The 22,571-nt window shown below is 38.3% G+C and overlaps 1 protein-coding gene across 1 annotated transcript in view; it reads left to right on the forward strand.

Moving 5' to 3' along the window:
• Nucleotides 1-1,239: 1,239 nt before the first annotated feature.
• PEAK1 (pseudopodium-enriched atypical kinase 1) overlaps nucleotides 1,240-22,571 on the forward strand; it is a 34,406-nt gene continuing 13,074 nt past the window's right edge. The window contains exons 1-2 of the mRNA XM_009886673.1: nucleotides 1,240-4,403; nucleotides 14,653-14,849. Of these exons, the coding sequence (XP_009884975.1) occupies nucleotides 1,240-4,403; nucleotides 14,653-14,849 (3,361 nt within the window). The remainder of the gene's footprint in view (nucleotides 4,404-14,652; nucleotides 14,850-22,571) is intronic.

The following is a 22,571-nucleotide window of genomic DNA, read 5'->3' on the forward strand; positions in this document are numbered from 1 at the left end:
TTTAACTGAATGAGTTTATTAATACCCATTCGGTGTACCTGTGTGATCAGCAAGTATATTTTCACCTGAAGCCTGTAAGAATATAAAATTATTGATTTTCAATGCCTGTGTTTACAGAAGTAGCAGTGGACATACAAATTCTTTCACCTCAGTGAAATGTCTCCAATAATTTGAGTTATGAAACAGTGGCGAAGAGACAAGACTTGTGGATTTGGCTTAGAGGGCTTAAAATCTTCAGGCATTAATTCATTAAACTCTCAAATCCTGGATACTCCAATGACTATAAAGCACAGCAGATTCGTGTTTGGTTTTTACTTAAGGCTGATCATTTCAGAAAATAAAAAGGTTCTGTTTGAAAGAGATTCTCAGTTCTTTTTCAATTGTTATTTCTGGAGGGGTTAGGTAGAAAAGCTACACATGAAACAAATCAGGGACTAAAAATCCACAGCTTTGTTTTGAGGATATAAGAATGGTTTATTGTCACTATTGTAAGCCAAAGGAGAAGAAATAGTGACTTTCTAGAAAGGTTTCCCCAGCATTTTTATCTGACTTTTCCACGATTGCAGCCCAGCCTGTCCCTTCAACCAAGATACCTGTCCGGTTTGACTCTGATGAAGAAAGCGCCAAAATGGCAGGGTTTGGAATTGCTTGAACATATTTTGTCACTTAAGCTGATCTCATTCACATGTGAAGCTAAAACAAATGATCATAGTTGCATTTAGGAGAGTAAGCATACTCTTACGTTCCTGTCTCGTGTTTAAGTAGTTATGTTGAAAGCAATGTGCAGTAACCTTTGGTTTTTTATCCTCTTCCTGGCATTTGTTTTATTGGGCAAAATTAAAGGTCAATTGTCCTGAACTAGTCATTGCCACTTCTCTCTTTCTTTCCCCGCTTTCAGTAATACAGGGCCTAGCTGCCAAAGTTTTCATTCTTTATGTATGAGAAGAATGATGTTTGCAACTTTTTTGCGTTTCAGTTACATAGTTCTGTAAACTTACATAAAAAGAGCCAAGACATCAGGAAAAGGCTACTTGCTTATTCCAGGTCGTTCATAGTGTAGAAAATGTAAGTATAACGCTCAACCTGTTTTTCCCCCGTTCTTATCCTCATTCTCTTTTGTGTTTCAGAATGATCACTGCTCTAAACAGTAGCCATACTAAGAGAACAGAGAGGAAGCATATGGATGAAATTCTTACCATGCACTGAACAGCACAGCATCAAGCACAAAGCGCTGGGAAAATGTCTGCTTGCAACACTTTCACTGAACACGTCTGGAAACCTGGTGAATGTAAGAACTGCTTCAAGCCTAAAAGCTTGCATCAGTTACCCCCAGTTTCTGAAAAAAAAACCCTCTCGCATGGAAATCTGAAAACCAATGCAAACCAAAGTAACAGCCATCGTGGGAGAAATACAGGGAATTTCCGACCACCTGTGGCAAAGAAACCCACTATAGCTGTGAAACCCACCATGATGGTAGTAGATGGGCAGGGTGTATGTGGCGAAATGAGCACACCGGATCATTGTGAGAATAAAACAGTGCCTGCAGGTTGGAACCGAAACAAAGCCATCTCGAACAAAAAACCACTGAACAATAATAATGAAGATGAAATTGAAGGTTATAGCCAAGTTCATAGGCCTTATGGCAACAACGACGGTGTAGGTAAGATACCAAATAACAATAACAATGGACTGACAGAAGTTTTGAAGGAGATTGCGGGTTTGGATACCACACCTCAGCTAACTGGAAATGAAACGAACTCAAGAGAAACCTTCTTGGGAAGAATAAATAATTGTTATAAAAGATCGTTGGAAAGAAAGATCCCTCCAAGCTGCATGATGGGCGGAATGAAGGATTCACACAGTAAGCACGTTATTCTGAGTGGAAGCACTGAAGTAATAAGTAATGAAGGTGGACGTTTCTGTTATCCAGAGTTCTCTAGCGGAGATGAGAGTGAGGATGACGCGTTTTTTGGCAGCATGCAAGAAGAGCATGAGAGCTGGGATGAAAGTGATGAGGAGTTGCTAGCAATGGAAATTCGTATGAGGGGCCAACCTCGCTTTGCTAATTTTAGAGCTAACACCCTATCTCCTGTTCAGTTCTGTGTTGACAAAAAATGGAATACTGTGCCTCTTAGAAACAAGTCTCTCCAGCGGATCTGTGCAGTAGATTATGACGACAGTTACGATGAAATTTTAAATGGTTATGGGGAAGAGACTGTGATTTTTTATGGGCAAGAGAGCATGCAGAGCATGGTATCTTCTGATTCTACATCTCCTGATTCTTCCTTGACAGAAGAGTCTCATTCTGGAACAACCAGCAGTTCTTCACAGAGGCTCTGCAATGGAGGGTTATCTCCTAGTACTCCTCAGGACCTCAAAGTGATTGAACCAGAATATGAAAGTCTTTGTGATAATCAACAAGTGAAGGATGTGTCAAAAGCTCCCAGAACGGTTCCAAAAAGTCTAGAAACTCATAAGGCGGTACTCGCGCTTCGACTGGAAGAGAAGGATGGCAAAATTGCTGTGCAGACTGATAAGCCAGAGAATAAAAGTTCTTCAGATGTTGCTGGTCAAGCTGTAACTATAAATTTGGTGCCTGTGGAAGAGCAAGCTAAACCTTACAGGGTGGTAAATATGGAACAACCAGTCTGCAAGCCATATACCGTAGTAGATGTATCAGCTGCCATGACCAATGAATGTAAGGAGAATCAGACTGAAACCTCAGAAACCAAAACTACATCATCTAACCCAAGCTCACCAGTAACTCCGGGCACACCTATTACATCCTCTGCAGCATCACCTGTACGAGTAAATGCTAATCTGAAAAAATCCAGTGCAATCAGATATCAAGAAGTGTGGACTTCTAGTACTAGTCCAAGGCAGAAGATACCTAAGGTGGAGCTAACTGCTAACAGCTCAGGACCTTCTGTTCCTCCCAGGAAGACAAGCCACAAGTCAGCTCCTACTTCACCTACAGCTACAAACATTTCTTCAAAAACTATCCCAGTTAAATCTCCCAATTTGTCGGAGATAAAATTCAACAGCTACAACAATGCTGGCATGCCACCTTTTCCTATTATCATTCATGATGAGCCCACTTACGCTAAGAGTTCCAAAAATGCTATTAAAGTTCCCATTGTAATCAATCCAAATGCATATGATAACCTGGCTATCTACAAAAGTTTTCTAGGGACCAGTGGAGAGCTATCCATCAAAGATAAAACTACTAGTGTAATAAGCCACACATATGAAGAAATAGAAACAGAAAGCAAAATGACGGAAGCCACAGGAAGTAAACCCACTGAATTTTCCCAAGCAAAGGGGGTGACTAATAGCTCTGAATGCAGGCTGGGTTCTGTGGCTCAAAAGGTCCAAGAGTTTAATAGCTGTCTCAGTAAAAGTCAGATATCGCCACAGAGAAGTCATAGTTCTGACCACAGCTCCCCATCAAGAGTTCAAAAGACAACACAAGAGCCTGCAGCAAAAATAGACGTAACGCCAGAGGCTTCTGTTGGCAGCAGCAGTGGTAGAGAGAATGCAAGCACGGTGCTTTCACAGATTGTGGCTTCTATCCAGCCTCCGCAGTCTCCTCCAGAAACGCCTCAGTCTGGACCCAAGTCTTGCAGTGTGGAAGAACTGTATTCCTTACCCCCGGATGCAGATGCTACTAAAAACACCCTGGTACGACCCAAATCTCTGTTTACTTCACAGTCTGAAATAGAGTCATCCAAGACGGTGGAAAATGCTGCCATTAAAATGCAAAAAGATTCACTTTCACAGCCAGTTGCCACTCACTCTCCAAAGCCAGTGAGAGCTATCCCAAATACCACAAGTCCCAAAACAGAGCAAGCACCGCCGTTTCCTCCTCCACGGTCCACTTCTTCACCCTATCATGCAAGTAACTTGTTGCAAAAACATTTCAGCAATTGGACCAAACCAAACAGTCCTACCAGGTCGACAGAGGCTGAGTCAATCCTTCATTCAGAAGGTCGTCGAGCTGCTGATGCGAAACCCAAACGGTGGATATCGTTTAAGAGCTTCTTCCGCCGCAGAAAAACTGACGATGAGGAAGACAAAGAGAAAGAAAGAGAGAAAGGAAAATTGGTGGGTCTTGATGGAACTGTTATCCATATGCTCCCCCCTCCTCCAGTTCAACGTCATCACTGGTTCAGTGAGGCAAAGTCAGACTCCAGTGAGAAGCCGTCGATTGTTTTCATGTATAGATGTGAACCGGCCCAAGCTGAACCAAAGGCCGATCATCACAACAGGAGCGGAGCGGAGTCTGCTATCGCAGGTGCACTAGCAAAAGACCAAGAAGAAATGCAGGAAAAATCTCCAGAGAGCTCTGAACAGAAAGTAGCGAGCCATTCATCACCACCTCAGATTCCCAAGAAAATCCCCAGGTAATCTGCTCATCTTTTTCAGTCACTTACTCAGTTGTGAACTTTCCTGTATATACTGCTGAAAAGGGGAGAAATTAAGGAGTTTTGTTGCATTAGGTGTAAATTTTTCAAAGTATATTTATTTTAGGTAACTTAAAGCATATTTTTAAAATCTTTGCATTACACTGGATATCCTAAAAGATTAAAAAGAATGACGAGAAACAGTCATATTTGGAGTTTGTATTGCAGGTTCACTAATATGTCAAAATAGACATGTTACATTGAATCAGATACATTTTCCTGAATTTCTAGTTTAAGAAAGTGTTCTTATGTTATAGGAAACTAAAGAATTTCTCTGCAGAAATAGAAGGCAGCTATTGAAAAGTATAATAGAAATTAAAAGATCTGTGACTCATAAAAGGTGGTGTGCTAACTTTATCTCCATACCCAAGAATACAAGAGATGCTAATTAACTTGATGCTACACTGCAATATCACTGCATCACTCCGAAAATAATCCATGTTAAAAAGTAGTAATAGAATAAGATTATCTATAAAATAATCTATCTCCATTTTGCAAGGCGTTTAGCGATGAATATACTTTGTTCTCTAACAGTATTGGACTCAGTAGAGCTGGTCGCTCCTTTTCTGCCTGACAAGTTTGTTCAGTGATTTATTTTTTTAAAAAAAAACAGAATTTACTAAAATGATTTGTTGTTTCAATTTCTGTGAAAGTATTTGGCCAGTAGATAGTTATTTTACTCCGATAAGTTCTGACAGTTGAACGTTTTAGGTCTGTTGGTTTAAAGGTCTGTTTGTTCCCTTATCAAGGGTACACGTGCTTTCTTGGTTGTCTCTGAACACGAAGAACCACGTTTATTTCCAAATTTTCGACATACCACTGAGTTCGTGCAGCTCATGACAGTGCATAAGAGGGCCGGAGACATTTGTTGAAGTCACGTGGGCACAGTATGCATTTCACTGAGTACAGACTGCAGCTGTGGATGTATTAAAACATGTCTTCCAATGTTATTATACAAACCCATTCTAAAACAGCTTCAAACTTACATTATTTCATTCATTATAACAATAACCTAGTGGGAGGAAATTAAAAATTTTGTAAAGTTTGAGCTATGTGTGAGCCTCAGAAAATGTATCACGGCAGTGTTCTTTGGTTTTCTTTCTCTCTTGTCTATACAAGACAGTTGCAGTAATTTTTAGTTAAAATGGTTTTAAAGTTGACTTAAACTAATAGAAATCTGCGTGAGCATAGTTTGTGTTTACTATAAACTGACTGCTGTTTCTCTTGAAGTAAAATAACTATGTCTTAAACTAACCAAGAGTGATCATTTGCACCAAGTGTAATTAGATCACTTTTAAATCACATCTTGGGAACACTGATAGAGCATTCTCATGAAGATCAGGACTACTTTTCAGACTGTTTGCCTTTTGTCAGATGTGGACAGTTTTGGGTTTTGTAATGTAAGGTGGTGATAGGGTTTATCATAGTGTGATGTAAAGCTGGTTTCTGTAGATTTACATTTTAAGTAATTGCCCTAAATACAAGATAGGATGGTGTCCAAAACCTTAGTGTAGCATCTGTTTCTGCAGACTTGGTGAATGGCAATCTCAGGGTCAGGAATTTTATTTAAGAAAAAAGTACATGAAAATTAAAAAGTAGCATTTTTAAAAAATCCCAATACAAACAGTGCGTGTGAGTTTCAGAAACATCAAGCACTTTCACAAACTACTGAAGTCAGTAGAAACTGTAAACATTCCGCATCTCTGCAACATGTACAGTACCGCAGTAATACAGGGGTGTGGGCCATGACAAAAGGGGGGTGTCCCTGTATCTCCAGTGCATATTAAAGCTGAAGACAGTGGAGAGTGTACCCAGGGCTGGAATAACCCTTGATAGGAGTCTAGTCTCTCTAGACGTACCCTAAATTAAATGGGAAAAGGTAGGCAGCTTTAGAGAGCAAGTTAAAGCTCTCAACCCCCCTTTAGAGGAACCCATTTTTTCTGTTATCTCCAGGGGAACCTAGAGAAAATGAGGTTGTACCACCCTTTTCTTTAGCAGCATTGCCACATACATTGCCATCAAGAGATTCACTTGCTCCCACCTCCTTAGTGCCCCGCTCTTGTGCTAGCAAGACAGTTCATGTTGTCACCTATCGTGACCCAGACTGGGGAAGTGATCCAAGGGAAAAATAACTTTGCACTTATTTTTGAGCCAGATCAATTCGCTGATGTGACAGGGGGACCAGTCAGGAAGGAGCAGCTGCTTATCTCCATGGTAAAATGGCAGTAAGAGGCTAATGGCTGTGGTCATAGTTGGCACTTGTTCTTAGACTACCCTAGAGATGGTGCTGTTCTAATGGTTTTTTAGTATTTTTGCACTATTAACTGGAATACTTCTGCCCTTACTGTTGAAGGCAGTTGGTCATTCTCTCCTGTCTCATTCACTTACTCCAAAAAGTATGTTTACTCTTTATTTTTCTGCAAGTCATGATGATGTTGGCTAAAACCGTATCTCACAATTTTCCCTGGTGAAAATTGGAATTTTCAAAAAGTTAGAATTGGAATTTCTTCTTTCTAACAATATTGTTCTATGGTTTCGACAAATTTAAAAAAAAAATACACTGAGGTGCTGAGAAATATGTTGTGGGAACACTGGACAGTGGATATCTTTATCCTTCAGTTGTTATATTCAGTTACCTTGATGCAATTTGATGCCTTAAGTTATTTGGGTTCTTACTTATTTTTTTAACATTGTTAAAGAGACCAAGCGAAACCTTATAGTGCCAAAAAATGAAGTTAATTTTTTTTGTTTAAGGGTTTTGTCCTCAGTAGGTGAGAATCAGGATTGTCACCTTTCATTTTTGCACAAGCAGGAGACTTAACAGAGGAGATGCTATACTTGTTTTGTGTTAACACTTCAGGTATTAGTAAGAGGTTAGTGTTAATTCAGGCTAAAATACGTGCCTGGAAAAGACATTTCAGATCTTCAGTTAAGCTTGCAGAGGCTTCGAGGAAAACAGAAGACATGAAGATAACAATCAATGAACGTGACACTTCTAACTCAGAACGCCAACAATAGTAAGCTCACCGAAAAACTAAACTGATGACCTGGAAAAGAAGATAAGCTTTAAAAATGTCAGAGTACTGGGGGGTCTTGAAAGCAAATTAAATGAAGATACAATATTTCCTTACTTTGCAATGGATTACAAAGCTGCTAAAGATTGATAACATAACCACAAAACAGGGCTGAAGGTATTTAAAGTTATCACTAGAAAGGTCAGTTTTTCCCTTTGAACAGCACTTGCAAAATACTCAGTTCTTTGGAAAGCTGAAAACGATCTATAACAATACAAAAGAACTTGGTTTTGTTTCATCCTTGTAATTGTTTCTTTCTGTTTGATGCCAGGATGCGCATATGGTGGTTCAAAAGGAGCTAGCAAATCCCAATGTATTAAATTTACCAAAAATTTGTAGACAAACTAATTTTTGCTAAAACCCAGCAGTCATATCAGCTTTATCATTAATTGGAATGAAAAGCAGGTTGTTAAAACACCTGGAGTTCAAGATGCAGCAGTTGTTCTCAGGCAAAACCGAAAACTGACCTCTAAAAAGATAACATGATATTTCTGGCCTAAGTCACTGTAATTGATGAAGGTGGTACAGCACAGTGTGGAATCCACACAGGCGTTTAAAAAAAAAGATTCTTCAAAGGCTTTGTTATCTAGCGGATCAGACTGTTGCTACTGGAGTTTCACAAGATAAAGGTTTCTCTTCTCCTTCACTGAGAGAGCACTGCTTATGACCCAGTAGAAGCTTTTTTAGATTGAGACATTTCCTAAAAGAAAACTGCAGCACAGCCTTCTGATTCTTCCTATCTTCATAAACCACATCAGAGCTGAACTAAAACCTCATTCAGCGCTGGTTTAGATGACAGTGCCTTTATAAGTCAAGGTACAACTGATTTGTGCACAGCTATTTCCATTTCAGTTATGTATTAAACTGAAGAGTTTTGTTTCATAGCTACTAGTCAGCCATAACTTTTCCTTTATAGGGTCTTTGGGCCACGCTTGGATGAACTAAAGATAAAACTGTATGTTTACTGAAATACTTCCTTGTAGTGAGGTCTGTATATTCATTCCATTCTGTTTTAGATAAAAAACCACTTCTTCATAGCTAAAGTTGAGATTACCAATCTAATTCCTAAAATGATGGTAACTTTGTCAAAAGGATTTGAGCTTAAAATCGATATGTATGAGTTCTGTTGTTCCGTAGCTACAGAAGATCACTATCCTGTTGTTTTATCTTGTTTCCAAAAGGAGTTAAATGCTTATACATATTTTAAAGACTTGTTTTGCGCCTTTTTTCTTAAAAAGCATGCTTCTCTGTTGCAGTTACACACTACCTCAGCAATTTGCATCCTTTTAAGGCTATTTTTTGTTAAAATAGCCCCTGGGCATTTCACTTGATGCTTTCATGGAGTCTGTAGTTATCAGAGGATGTACATATCAGAGCTTTTAGAAATGTCTTGTTTTTCTTCAAATCTTACCCCAGTGCCACACTCATAGTGCAAGCAGTTCACCTTGAGTAACTTCCAGCCAGATTGCTGCTCCGGAAATTAACATGAATGTCAGTGACAGATGAGAAAATTCGCCAAAAACTTGCACAGTTCCTGCCGGCCATGGAAGCACTGCAGTACTATAAGTGATCCTCAAATGCTTCTTGCTGTGCTGATTGCCTTGAGGTTGCTGATGACTGTTCACACTGTTTGCCTTAAATTACAGTAGGCCAAATGTGATCTCAAGAATCTGAGTTAGACATTGAATTTCCATATACAGGCAATGGAGAAAGATAACTCCAGTGAGGTGATTTAGAGCGCTGAGACTTAAAAGGCCCCAAATGCGTAATCTCTTCAGTGGGTTTTTTAGTAATTTCTGTTATGCCACTAACTGTTATTTAAGGAAAAGAAATATAGGTGACCAGGCTAGGGGTGTGCCACAGCACACATCATCTGTGGCCTGGACCTTGAGAACCTGAACAGCGTAGGGAATGGAGCTTACGTGTAGGCTGTCTTGATTCAGTGGGACAGGCACCACAAAGTTGCACTGAGTGCTCTGTATATCTAGAGGAATATGAATGTTGTAACAGATTACTCAGTAAAAACAAGTGGAATCATTGTTCTTCAAAAATGCAGTCATATATTAAGATCAGGATCACATCCAGAGACAGGCAGGAATAACCACCACTACCACATTCCACTTTCTCATTGTCGTTGATCCAATCCTGCAGATTCCACAGCTGCTTCAGAAACTACTTGAGAAGAGAACAAAATCTTTTAAATCACAGTAGGGCTCTGTTTAAAACAAAGTCCTTCCCAGTTTAGAGGACCTCTTGTGTAAGTCTTAAGGTAAGGTTCTCACCTGCATCCAAAATCTTTTAAATGCACCTTGCATAACTTGGTGAGGAGAATTCAAGGATGTCACAGCTGAAAAGAAATTTCTTGCTTGAGCAAGTCTACTGGAATGGGAGAAATTCTCACCTGAAAATTTCAGGTGGAACTGTCAACTCCCCCTTTGCAAATCTATGTTGATTTGCTTTTTTCTAGATATCTGCAAGGTTTATTTACCTTACTCAGCAGTGCTCTACAGTGCTTTTAAAAGCATTAACCATCTGTCTTACTCTGTTTCATCAATGAAAAACTTTTGTGAGATTTTTCTGTAGAACATTTCTACGCTAACAGAATTGGAAATTATGCATGTTCGTTAAGCAAGAAAATTGGTAACATTTTATGTGAAAATTTTTAAACACCGAGCACTCTTAAGGAACCAAGTAGAAGGAATTTTACCATAAATTATTTTATACATTTAGATTAAGAAATGATAAATCACGTATTATTGTTCTTAACTCCTCTAATACAGTCTGTAAAATGGAAAGACTGAGAACTTAAAATGGATAAAGAAAAACGTATTTTTTTATGATGCACAGGTAGTCTGTGGAACTCATTGCCATTAAGTTTCACTGACACTAAAAAGCTTAGCAGGATGTCTTTACTGGATTATCAGACGTATCCCCTTTATCCATGCAAACATCGCATTATACAAGATTTAAAAAAAAATATATAAATTCTCTTGCTTCAAGACTAAGACAACTTCTAAATAATAAGAATTAGGAATAAACTTTATGGTTTAGTTATTTCAGATTGTCATTTGAGAAGTTTCTTTCACTTTCCTCTGAAGTGCCTATTTCTGGCTAATGGTGGTGCTGAGGAACCGAACTGCATGACTCACTGGAACGCGTGTTCTGTACCCGTAATGTACTCTGACTGAAACCTGGGCACTCATCATCTTTGCTCCGTGTTTTGCAGATATAAAGTGGTCTGTGTTCTGAGTAGAAGTTCCTGTGTAAGGTGGCCTTTGACCGCCCTCAGGCCATTAACCTCCCTGCGTTTTTCCTCAAGCCTTGTTCAGTCAATGGAGGCTTTATATTAGCTTTATTAGCTTAAAAGTGTAGGGCCTGAGGGCATCTCAAAGGGATCTTTTTGAAACTAAATGTATCTACAAATTACACAGGTTTTTTGTGTAATACTAAGTCATCTTCCTTGTCTGGCGCTCTCATCTCAAACTGTATGACTACCATTGATTACTGCTTTGCTGTTGTCCACTCAGGGAGGAGATCAGTCTCAGCTGGGTCTAAGGCCACATCGGCTTTTCTCCGTTTCTGTCACTAAGTTCTGCCACTTGGATTTATGTGCTGTCTTACAGAGAACTGTACTCCCTCAGCTTGACCTCTAGATCTGACCCTAATTCGGGAATGCACTCTCAGAATCACTTCTTATAAGTATTCCACTTTATCTCCCTCATATCTCTGCTGTATTAATCACTCTAATTGAGAAGGTGTGCTCTGAATAGAGGTAAATACAGGTCACACAGTAGCTGTGATTCCGCTGTCCTTAAAAAAATTAACATACTACACAGGCTGTTTCTGGATTTTTACTATTCTCAAAAGATCGAGGCAAGTTAGACCACATCATCTTTTGGCCATCTTCCAAAAACTGTGAAGGAGGAGAGCTTGAGGGAGGGAGTTAGGGGCATTTGTCCCTGCAGAAAAAAAGCACTTTAAAAACAATTTTGAGCTTGTACACATGTGAATGATAAGTATGTGAATTCAATGGGATGTTATCGGAAGGACAGTCATTTTTATGGCAAGTTTTTTTTGCTGCACATAATCTCAGCTTCTTAAGAAAACAAATGCATTCTGTATGTGCAGAGGGCTGCTCCCTCCGCTAACTGAATAGTTGTTTAGTTTCAGCCACACGTGCCCGAGGAGCAGAGTTCTCTAAGGTAATTCATTTCCTATGAAGTTTGGTTTTGAAATAAAAAAGGAAAAAGAAAAAGGCTTGGACAGAGGAGACTGCGCCCACTATGGTAAAAGCTAATTATGTGCTCTTATGCAAGGCATCAAAGAATCCATCCTGGCAAAATGGCTATAAATATCCCAAATAAGGAGATAGCTTGAAGTATCGCTTGCTATCAACAAGCAGATACAAAGTTACACCAAATCAGGCTTTAATTATTCTAATCTGGGAGAACTGCTTCTTTATCAGCTGCTCCACTTTTCTCTAGTTAAAACGAGTAGTTTTACCTGTTCAGGCTATTTCATGAAGCAAAAGCAATTGGGACTTCGGTTCTTGTAGCTTACAGGGTGAGGACGTTTTCCCCTTTTGTTCCTCCTGTTTTCTGTTGGTGCTGATTATGGGTTGGCAATTTGCTCGTTGAGTCACTGCACTGCGTATGTGTGCTTCATCTCTCCGTCTTTACCGTGAAGATACAGGGAAGCATTTCCCAACCAGACTTCACGGCCTGACATCTAATTGCTGTGATTTAAAATGTATTAGATTCAGACACTAAAACTGGTTGGAATACAGATTTGAGATATTCACTTACTTTTAACAGTAGGTTAGTCAAAGTTCTTAAAACTCCTCTTGAAATTTGAACCTGCTTTTCCTTAACTAATTAACATGACTAAGACCATAGCTGTCATACCAAAACAGTGATGTAGTAGAGCGTGAACTATTTTTCAAGCACGAAGGCAGTGGAAGAGTTAAGAGGGCAGGGCTGTAACTAAAGTGGTTTCCTGGGGCGCTTTGGCAAGTCCCCCGGACCAACCCCCTAAGGTAAACATTAAGGTGCAGTAGGTGTATCACTCTGTGCAGAGTTCAGCCCTGTTGCTTACAGCTTGCACAACTTGTAGCACATCAGAACACTGTGGAATCAATGGCTCGCCAGAGTTTCAAGACATGATTAAAAGACTCAAGAAGGCCCTGAAAGAATTTCCTTTAATGGGGAATTGTGTGAGTGAGTACAGTGGGTGAGTTGGTATTTTTTTCTTTCTTCCTTTCTAGTTGTTGGTTTACTTTGGCAAAATGCTTCTGAGCTTAGGTTTAGTGTATGTGCTTGCATGTGTCTGGTTTGGAAAATGAGTCTGTTCTGTACCTCACCAATCGATACTAAAAAATTACTCTGAGATGTGATAATTCCTGGTTTGTGGCAATGACAGAACTGTAAAGCTACTAGAAACTACTTCTTAAAGAAAACATTCTTATTGGGGAATGCAGGTATGTATATGATTTACAGCAACTACAAGTCTTTAATGTCTCATCATCTTGAGAGCCTTGTTACTGCTTTAATTTTATCTATGCTTTACTCTGAAATTATAGTAGGTTAACTCTTTAATGTGGATATATTTACGGCACATGGAATGTTCTTCACACTGTTCCTATGCATGGTACTAAAAATGAACAAAACGTTTTATGCTGATTAAAGATTACATCTTTTTGAACTTATGCCATTTTTTCTCTTTTACTAACAAGTTCTAATGAGTTTTGTTTGTATCGGCCTGCAGTTAAAATTCATGAGTCTGAGTAGAAACAGCATGTGCGCGCTGCACCGTACATGGGGTCTTGTGTTATGCAAAGTATTGGCATGTTTTAACCTTTGCAGTCTGGGATTGCTAGAAGATTGTGTATCGTGATTTTCAGTATTTTGGCTTTGGCATAGAGAGATATATGCCTATAATTTATGTTAGCTCTTTGAGGATATAATCTCTCTACTATAAGGAATTTGTATTACAGAAACTCAGCTGCTCTGCCTATTTAAAAATGCATAATTTCTGTTTCTGTTCATCAGAAGGTATATTAAGTTCTAACTCCTTACCACAAAAATTAAATATCTGTACAGATAAATGATGTGGTGATCATCTTTTGAAGGAAGTACGTTACTCCTATCCCTTATGGAAGTCACAAGTACTTAAAATTCTTGCTGTTCTCTTTGATAAGGCTGTAATGATGAGAACTAGTGAATAGGTCATACACTCTTGAGATTTGGCCTATAATGAGTATTTGTCTCTGTGAGTGACAAAGGCACAAAAATATTTTTTGCTCTGACATGTTTTATGTGGCATATTATTGATAATTGCTGGTAAGTTTTCAATAGGATTGGGGTTTTTTAAATAAACCTGAATGTTTTTAATATATCATTTTTAAATCATACTGCAATAAATATATCCATGGAAACTGACTGAATCCATGATTTTCACAGTTGCATCCTATAAGTTATCACAGTTGGATTAAAACTTCATAGCTAAGAGCAAGCACAGAGGAATGTTTTCACGGCCTTTTGCAATTGGCCTAATGCAGACGGATTTTAATCCTGGATAACGTTATATGGGAAATACATTACTGGCTTAGATGAGCTACTGTTCTGTTTCCCAAAGTGTCAGTTCCCAAAATCGTACCAGTATATGAAAATGTATCATTAAAGTTGTATGCATTTATCAAGACTTAACAGCCCCTTTGCTATATCTTGGTATCTTTGATTAAAGCAAAATTATTCTGATTGGTAAAAAGCACCTTAAACTCTGTTGCTGTCCTATGAGTCCTACATGTTTTCTGCAGAATCACGCCTCCATATGTACATGTACATATGTTGATTGTAGTCAGCTGTAAAACACTTTACGACCCTTTTGTATGAAAGGCATGAACTACTACATGTTACTATTTCAGTCAGAAGTTGTTTCTTCTTATTAAGGAAAATAAATATTGTAAGGCAGTCGTTCTTAAAAACCGGAGGGTGAAAGGGGCTTATTTCTTTACAAGTTCATTCCCTTTCCTGAAGATATTTAATGCCTAATCTGGTATTTTGCTGGTAGGATCTAGTAGCTTTGGTCTCCAGGTGATTTTATTTTGTTTGTTTCAGTCAAGTGCCCGATGATACGACACTGGAGGATTTATCCCCTCGTGTTCCTCGAGCGGTGTTTGTGAAGCAGGACAATGGCGGCAGTGCCTCAGTCATACCAGTATCGTCTGTCCGCGTCCCACAAGCGGAGGAAGAAAAGGAAGAAGCTTCAAATTTTCCTGACTTGAATCCTTGCAGTGCTACATACAGTAATTTAGGTAAGTATATTCTAGTAGAGGAAAATTTAAATTGGATCAGATTTTGGATCCTTTCCAGGCTGTGAAGAACCCTGTCTTCTGAACAGCTTGATACACTTTCATAAGGTTAGTTTTTAAAGACAAACTGTTTAATATTAATTCATAGAAAATACAAGTATGTTGTCTCATTCTGAGATACAGAGCTAAGAAAGTGAAGATTCAACAAATTCAAAGGATTTATTTTGTATTATTTTAAAACTAAAATTGCCCTTAGTGATAAACATCTCAAACAGTTTTAAAAGACACATTGTTTTATCTATTTAGAGGAGTTTTTATCAGAGGCTTAAATCACAGAGCAAATTACCTGATTTTTTTTTTAGAAACAATAAGTAGATTTCAATATTTTACCAAACTTCAACAAAAGCTAGGACGTTTTATTTTAGTGCATCACTAACAGCTAAAATATTTGTAGTCATCTTTTTTGACTAAAACCTTTCTCACCCTAGTCTGACAGTTTACTTCTGCTCTTCCAGAAAAGTCTAAGATATGAATGTCCTGAAGGTACTGCACAGTCTATTCAACTATCACTGAATTCCGGACTCATATTAAAAAGATACATGTATGAAGGGCTTCTCTGGAGGATAAGTGAGCAAGACAAATAAACATCTCCCAATATACAGTATCAATATTAGCCTAATTTGCTAAAGCATTTGGACTTGAAGTACTGCAAATTTAGGAATACCTACAGCCAGATTTTCTAAATTTATGTTCAAGAATATCTGAATACATGTTTTTAGGGAACACTCCAATCCTGTAAGCAACCCAACTCATTAAGCATTTGGACAAGAGTAAAGTGACTGCATTGAAATGGCTCACAATCACAGGGGCTTTGGCATGTCCACAAAGGTTTGAGGGATCAAGGACGAAATTTTAACCCCTCTGCTACATACATTCCTTAGACATTTAGTGATATTGTTGCCTTTTTTTGCTTAAATGTTAATTAGTTGCAAGCTTATTAGTGTGTTCTGCTAATTAAACATTAATTAGGTATTGTTTATAAAGCATACAGAAGAAAAATATCCTGCCCAAGAGTGATACTAATATCTACCAAGAAATTGTAACTTCAAGGACGAAAACTAAAATTTATATTTTTATGGTGAATTATGTAAAGATCTAATAATTTTTTCCAATTCATTCAGATATACATATATATCTGTATCTATATATTTTCTGTATTTAGGAAACAGCTGCATTAGAGAGAGAATCCAGGCAGTAGACCTAGCTACATCAGAAGTATTTATAGCATGGTTAGCCTGTGTTCCTACCTAGACTGACATATAAAAGGATCAAGCTTAAGGTATCATTTATTGTATGAAGTATCACTTATTCCTCATGGTGAGATTGCTATTTTTTAGCCAGAGTGCTCATACAGTCCAGAGATTACTTGCATTTCATAGCCAAAGTAATGATATGGTGAATTTTCTGCTTAAATCTTTACTCAATTTAGCTCAATTTTCTTATGAAAGATGTTACACCTGATGGCAACTGCTTCATTGTACAGAGTTAGATGTGCTTCTATTCCTAGATCTCTGTCCTTCCCACAGCATGTCACAAACGAGAGTAGTAAACTTACAGGAAATGTAATAAAATACCATTAAACACAAGGTTGCCTAGAGAAGTTGCACAGTCTCCATCTGTGGAGATACCCAAAACCTGACTGGATGTGGTCCAGCTCACCCTGCCTGAGCAGGGAAGGTTGGCCTTGACCATCTCAAGAGGTCCCTTCCAATCTAAACGCTTCTGTCATTCTGTGATCGCTTCCATCAGTCCTCATTTTTGTCAGTGTTCCTGTGTGTGAATGCTCCTTCATAAAACCGTCTAAAACTGAACCCCTTAGCATTTTATTAAAAATCTTCTCCTCATCCTCGGGTCACTGTCAGATTCACTGTCACCAAAGTAAATTTTAGGTATGAAAGAGTTAAAATAACTTTTAGGCTTGGCTTGGCAAGCTTGCTTCTTGTTGTTAAAAGCAATGCTACCCTAAATGGCACTGAATTCTCTGGCTGCCGTTCAAACTTTTTTCTGGTTTAATCAAGCAACCTCACTTTCTAATTCAGATAGCTATCAAGAGATTACTAGGTAGGGATATAGAATAATTCCTCCTTGTTTTCACATCTTACATCACCTAAGCAGAAAAATCACATATGTTGTAGAATTAACAAATACTGGCGTGTGTAACTGAAAGAAAGGATAATACAAGAAGTTACATCACATTTGACTCTTGCTTCCACTGCAATTGTTTCTAAGTTACCTTTTTATAGCTACATACTACGGTTTGTAGTTTGTAAAATATATCATGCGAGCATCTCAATTTGCAGCATAATGCACAATATTCACTTTCTAAATACTAATCTTATTCATAATTCTATATTTTTTATTGAAAAGGAGATAATATTATGTTGTTACTTTAATAAATGTCTAATCTTCAGTTGTGATGTCGCATGAAATTTTATGAACAGAAATAATGGCAAGCTTTGGTAAATTTTCATCTGCCATCAGGTAGTAGTTTATATCAGGTACTGCCCTCAAGTATATTTGGTTTTGGCCTTCCCCTGCTTCCACAGTAGTTGTCTCATCATCAGTTTACAGTCCTGCCTGGAAAAACTGCAAGTGTGCCAGCAATTATTTGTCACGAAACAAATTGCAGATGCAAAATTTGACAATAGCTCATGTATAAAATATGGGCTGTATCTGCAACTTCATTGAACATGTAAAATCATACATCTAGGAATTCAAAAAAAAAAAAAAGCAGGGGAGCCTTACAAGATAGAGGGTTCTCCTCTGGGACTCAGATACAACATAGAAGACTTGAGGCTTTTAGGAAACATGAGGTCCCACCATGATGATGGTTTTTATCCTTTTATCCTAAGAGCCCAGTATGTTCCTGGGGGTATAAACAGGAGGAACCTTCAATAGGAGTAGAGAAGCTATGTATATGTCATTTTTACCCTGCAACTGCCATGGTCACAGTCAAGCCCTGGTGCCAACAGTTTAAAAAGAACATTTTAAAAAAAAATGTACAGACTCTAAAGAAATGCTTGGAAAATGCCTAGTATTGAGTCTGGCTTGATCATGGTGTGGATGCTCATGTGGCGTGCAGAACTATGATGAGGGATACCTTTGGTATCAACAATCAACAGATTTAACCAAATCCAGTGGCTGCCAGTTGAATCTGGATGCAGAAACAAATGTTCAGATGTGTAAGTTAGGGCCTGGATGTTTCTTTTTTTAAGGTGTGCCCTTATTCTAACAGAAGTTAATTCAGGTAAGCCCTATAGCTTATGATGAGAAAGACAATAGAGACTAGATGATTAAAATCTGTTCCTTTACAAATCTTTATATTTTTCTATCTGTGTCTGAATTTGTTGGAGAAATTGACTCAACTAAATTTGCATTGCTGTAAGCAAAGATATTCTCAATGTACTCGGGATAGTATTTGTATCATTTAAAAAAGAACAGGTTATTTTATTATCAGCAATTTTTCTCCTTACACCTAAACAAAAGGTGAAAAAAGGAGGCTAAGTTTCTAGGGTTTATAATTGCTGACATTGGAAAAAAATTCCAAATCACAGTACCTGCCATGGATTATATTGCCTCAGTCAGTAAGTTAGACCAGGGCAGTTGCTTTAGCCAGGATAAGAATAAGGTAATGAAATCATTGTTGACTAAAACTGACAGTTCAGTGACAGACAGTGATTATAGTATCAGTCTGATGCATTTTGTACTAATATATAATTAGTACAGGTAGTATCTTTAACATGGTGTAATGGAGGGCAGACAGCAAGACCTGACAAGCCACCGAGGCAGACAAGCTCTTGCATTTGAAGCTCTTATTTATCTAGTAACTGCAGCCCATCTTATCATAGTTCTGTGCACAGTCTCAAACTATTGGCGAGAAACTGAACGTGCATCATGAATGTCACTTAACAAATGTTAGCTTTCCTTTCCGTTATATATATTATCATTCTGGTAAGATTTTTTTATCTAATAAGTGTTCTATTTATTTAATCTATTTATGTTCCTGTAAATCTGTGTACCGAATAATTTTTTAGAATGGTGTTACACACCTACTGCATTTGTTGGAATTGGGGCTGTGAAGCATCCTTGTTGCATTTGCAGTGGCTGGAAGATATTTCTATGCACTTGTGGCGTTTTTGATGGTTTGGTTATTTTTATCAGTCAGGGTAAGAATTTATTAAGGCGTGACGGATTTTGTACTGGTATTAAAGATCAGTATAACTGATCTGCTACCTATACAGAGAAATCTTTTCCAGGCTCTATATTACAATAAAAATGCAGATTGCAAAGAATGATCAATATCCAAGTATAAGGGGGATAAAAAGTACTAGGACAAGGGTAGAAAAGGGGAATTTGTACGGTGGAGGTGGCCAACCTGTGGATTTTACTTAGTGAATACTTTAATCGGCCTTTATAAATGGACTTTGTAACGTGAAATGGGATGTACTGATATGAGAATTACTGGGACATCTGACTCCATTCCTGGCTGGGGGAGAAACCGGTCAGCAGGGGCTGCCAAAGCCAATGCTGTTGGACCACTCCAAGATCCAGCTGTGTGGTCAGCTCACCACTGTCTTACAGTGGGTTTCCTGCAGACACGTAAGAGCCACTTGAAATTCCTCTTTCTTGCTGGTCTCCGCTGTAGAGAGTGCACAGTTTTTTTGATTTTTAGTTCTGTTGGGGTTTTGATAGATGTGGTCTTGGAAGATTTGGTTACCCATGTTGTACATACACGATTATTAATTTTTACTGTTCTTGGCAATGCAAAACATGTTTTTTTAATCAAACTGATGTGATAAGTTGTTGAATGGCAGAGGTGAGAGTAATTTTGGCCATTTTAGCCCTCTGTGTCCTGTTCATTCATCTAAATCCCTGCACTAGGGGATTAGGGATTAAGGAGTACTACAGTGATCACTAAAACTGAGAAGAGTTAATGATCGTGGCAATAGCCTAGTTACTACTGTGAATACCAGAGTATTTTTTTCAGCTTCATTTTCTAATTCGCATCTTCCCACAAGGGACGTTATCCTTGGATGAGAGATGGTAATGGCATATAATCAAAAAAACAAGTACAAGAGTAAAGGAGAATGTACTATAGATTACCATGTCAAGAGTAAAATGAGTTTGGAGAAAGTACAGAAGAAACCTGATGTCATTTGTGTATTGGACTAACATTATGTATTACAGGGCAATATTGTAGAGTTATGTATTGTAGGGTAATATACGTCTCGGGAATAGTTCCATTCAGGAAAGGATGGAAGCATGCAGCATGTCACCCACTTGGCCTGCCTATTTCACCATTAGCTGTTTTTCCAATTAAAGAAGCATTTTCCTTCACAGTTCTGAAATTTCTTGACAATGTATACTGCTGATCTGGTCTAAGCAAAAAAGAAAGATACATGGACTATCAAGAAATCTGAAAAATAATTATGCATGTCATTATTCTATGAAAAACATGCTTATGGAATATAAATTTGAATTAAACCTGAGCTCAGTGTGTCAGATTTGATAGCTGTGTGAACTAACATAAACAGGTTGCAATGCAAAGTGTGATGATAAATTAGTTACCTGGATAAATAAAATTCAAATTCTTTTTTTAGGGCTGATTTAGAGTTTCAGACCCCTGCATGGTGTCTAGATTACCTAAGTATTAATATTTAAATAGTGTAGTGAGATTCTATAATGGAAAATGTTAGTGAAGAGTAGAATTACTTAAAGCTCTCTAGAGAGCTGCTGTCTATAAAGAGTTAATTTTTTTTCCTATCTTTGAACAGTCTGAAAGCCACTTCAAAGATCTCTGTAAGTGGTAGCCTAGTATTGTGCCTGTTCCTTCTTTTCATTTGCCTCCGAAGAGTGTAGCTCAGGCTGAACCTTATAATGTTGTAGAGTCTGTGCAGTAGGTAAGCAAATGATGGGTTTTAAGCATGCAAGGGGAGAAGGAAATGATGGGCAAGAAAAAGAAGCAAACGCTCTGCCAGTACTTCTATACAAAAGAACATTCTTGTGTCTTTGACAAGGACAAAATTTAGGACAACTTTTTTCTTTCCTGACAATGAATTTTAAAAAATGCGGGACATGCAGTATCACGCCATGCTTGGGGAGCTGCGCTGGAAAGACTGGCCCAATGGGCACAAAGGAAATGTACTCAGCATAAAAACAGTCCAGATGTGAAGCTTTTCAAACACGTAATAGAGATGGATAGATGTCAATATGGAAAATTTGTTCTTGTGGGGAGAAACAATACTGTAACATGACGTTTTACAAACTCATTTTCCTCAGCTGAGAATACCTGACAAAGTAACTATATAATGACTTCTACATGCAGTTCTCCAGATCCTGCCCCCCCTTTGTCATCTGCAAAGACAACTTCTAGTTATGAAAACCTTCTTCAATTATGTTTCGAAGTCATGGTTCCAATAGCTATGCAAAAGCAACAACTAGCAAAAGTCACTGGTTGCAGTCGCAACACTCTTCTGTATGAATTGCTTGTGGAGGACAGGGCCATTAAAGCAGACAGGAAGTAAGAGAAAGAAGAAACGCTGTTATAAATCTTACCTTTCTTGGAGAGGGCTTCTCCTGCTACTGCTTGAGATGTCCATCTTGCTCCAATGTGTTTTCTTGCTGTTTCCCTCTAGCATCTGTGCAGTCCTTGATTAGCAAGTCACACAAGCAACACGAATTAGGAAACTGCCCCTTGAAATAGTAGCCTTTCTCAAAACCCCAGCACTTAGGCTATTTTAGCATAATGGGGAAGAGGGTAAGAATGAGAAAATAGGCAAGTGATCTTTAACACAGAATGTTGCCGGGGGAGAAGTACATAGGTCACAGATTTTGTAAGAGTAAGCAATTGTGGAAGAGGACACATGTTTGGATGAGTCAGAAAATTGGTTATGAAGTAGAAATGAATTTGTCTCAGAATTAAGCAGACTGGTATTTGGATGCGTGTGTCTGGCATGCAGACATCAGTTCAGCTTTTGAGCCTGAATCATGCCACTCTTCATCTCTGCAAAAGGTACCTTTCTGACAGAGTTCCTGTACTGCTCATCTGGCACCAGTGTTGTATGCTGCAGCATATCAAATGGTTGAGAGGAAGAGCTGCTAGTGTAGAGCACGCTCACTGCAATACCAAGATCAGAAAAGAGCAGTAGAGGGTCCCCTGAGTTTTAAATTTTTTTAAGCAACCTCGACAATTATTTGAGAGATTCTCCAATATTTCTGGCCTTTGAACATTTTTATTTTGTGGGAGCTAAAAAGTGATGACCTAGGGGAGTAGTCCTATTCAATCTTCCCTGATGATCAGGCGTGTACAAAGCTAATAAAATTTCCTGCTCAAAATTCAGTTTTTTAAACACTGGTATATCCAGGCTTACCATAAAATCCATAAGACTCTTCTGAGGGTTTCTTGAGCTTAAACAAAAGATAGAGATATAGCTTTCATTGGGAGGTTATCTCCTGGGAACGACTGAAAACAGAATGATTGTTAAGAATTCAAGAGCCAAGGCTATTCTGTTTGTGGATACATACAAAAAAAAAAATACAGTCCCCTCTGATCTTCTGAAATTAGGAAGTCCTCTTCAGCATTCTAACCCAGCATTCCAGGTTTTTGTGTATCCTGGCCAGGAGGATCTTTTTTCTTTTCATAGACTGCGAAGTCATTTATTATTA

This window comes from Charadrius vociferus, unplaced genomic scaffold (assembly GCF_000708025.1).
Source record: "Charadrius vociferus isolate BGI_N301 unplaced genomic scaffold, ASM70802v2 scaffold356, whole genome shotgun sequence".
Classification (NCBI taxonomy): Eukaryota; Metazoa; Chordata; class Aves; order Charadriiformes; family Charadriidae; genus Charadrius; species Charadrius vociferus.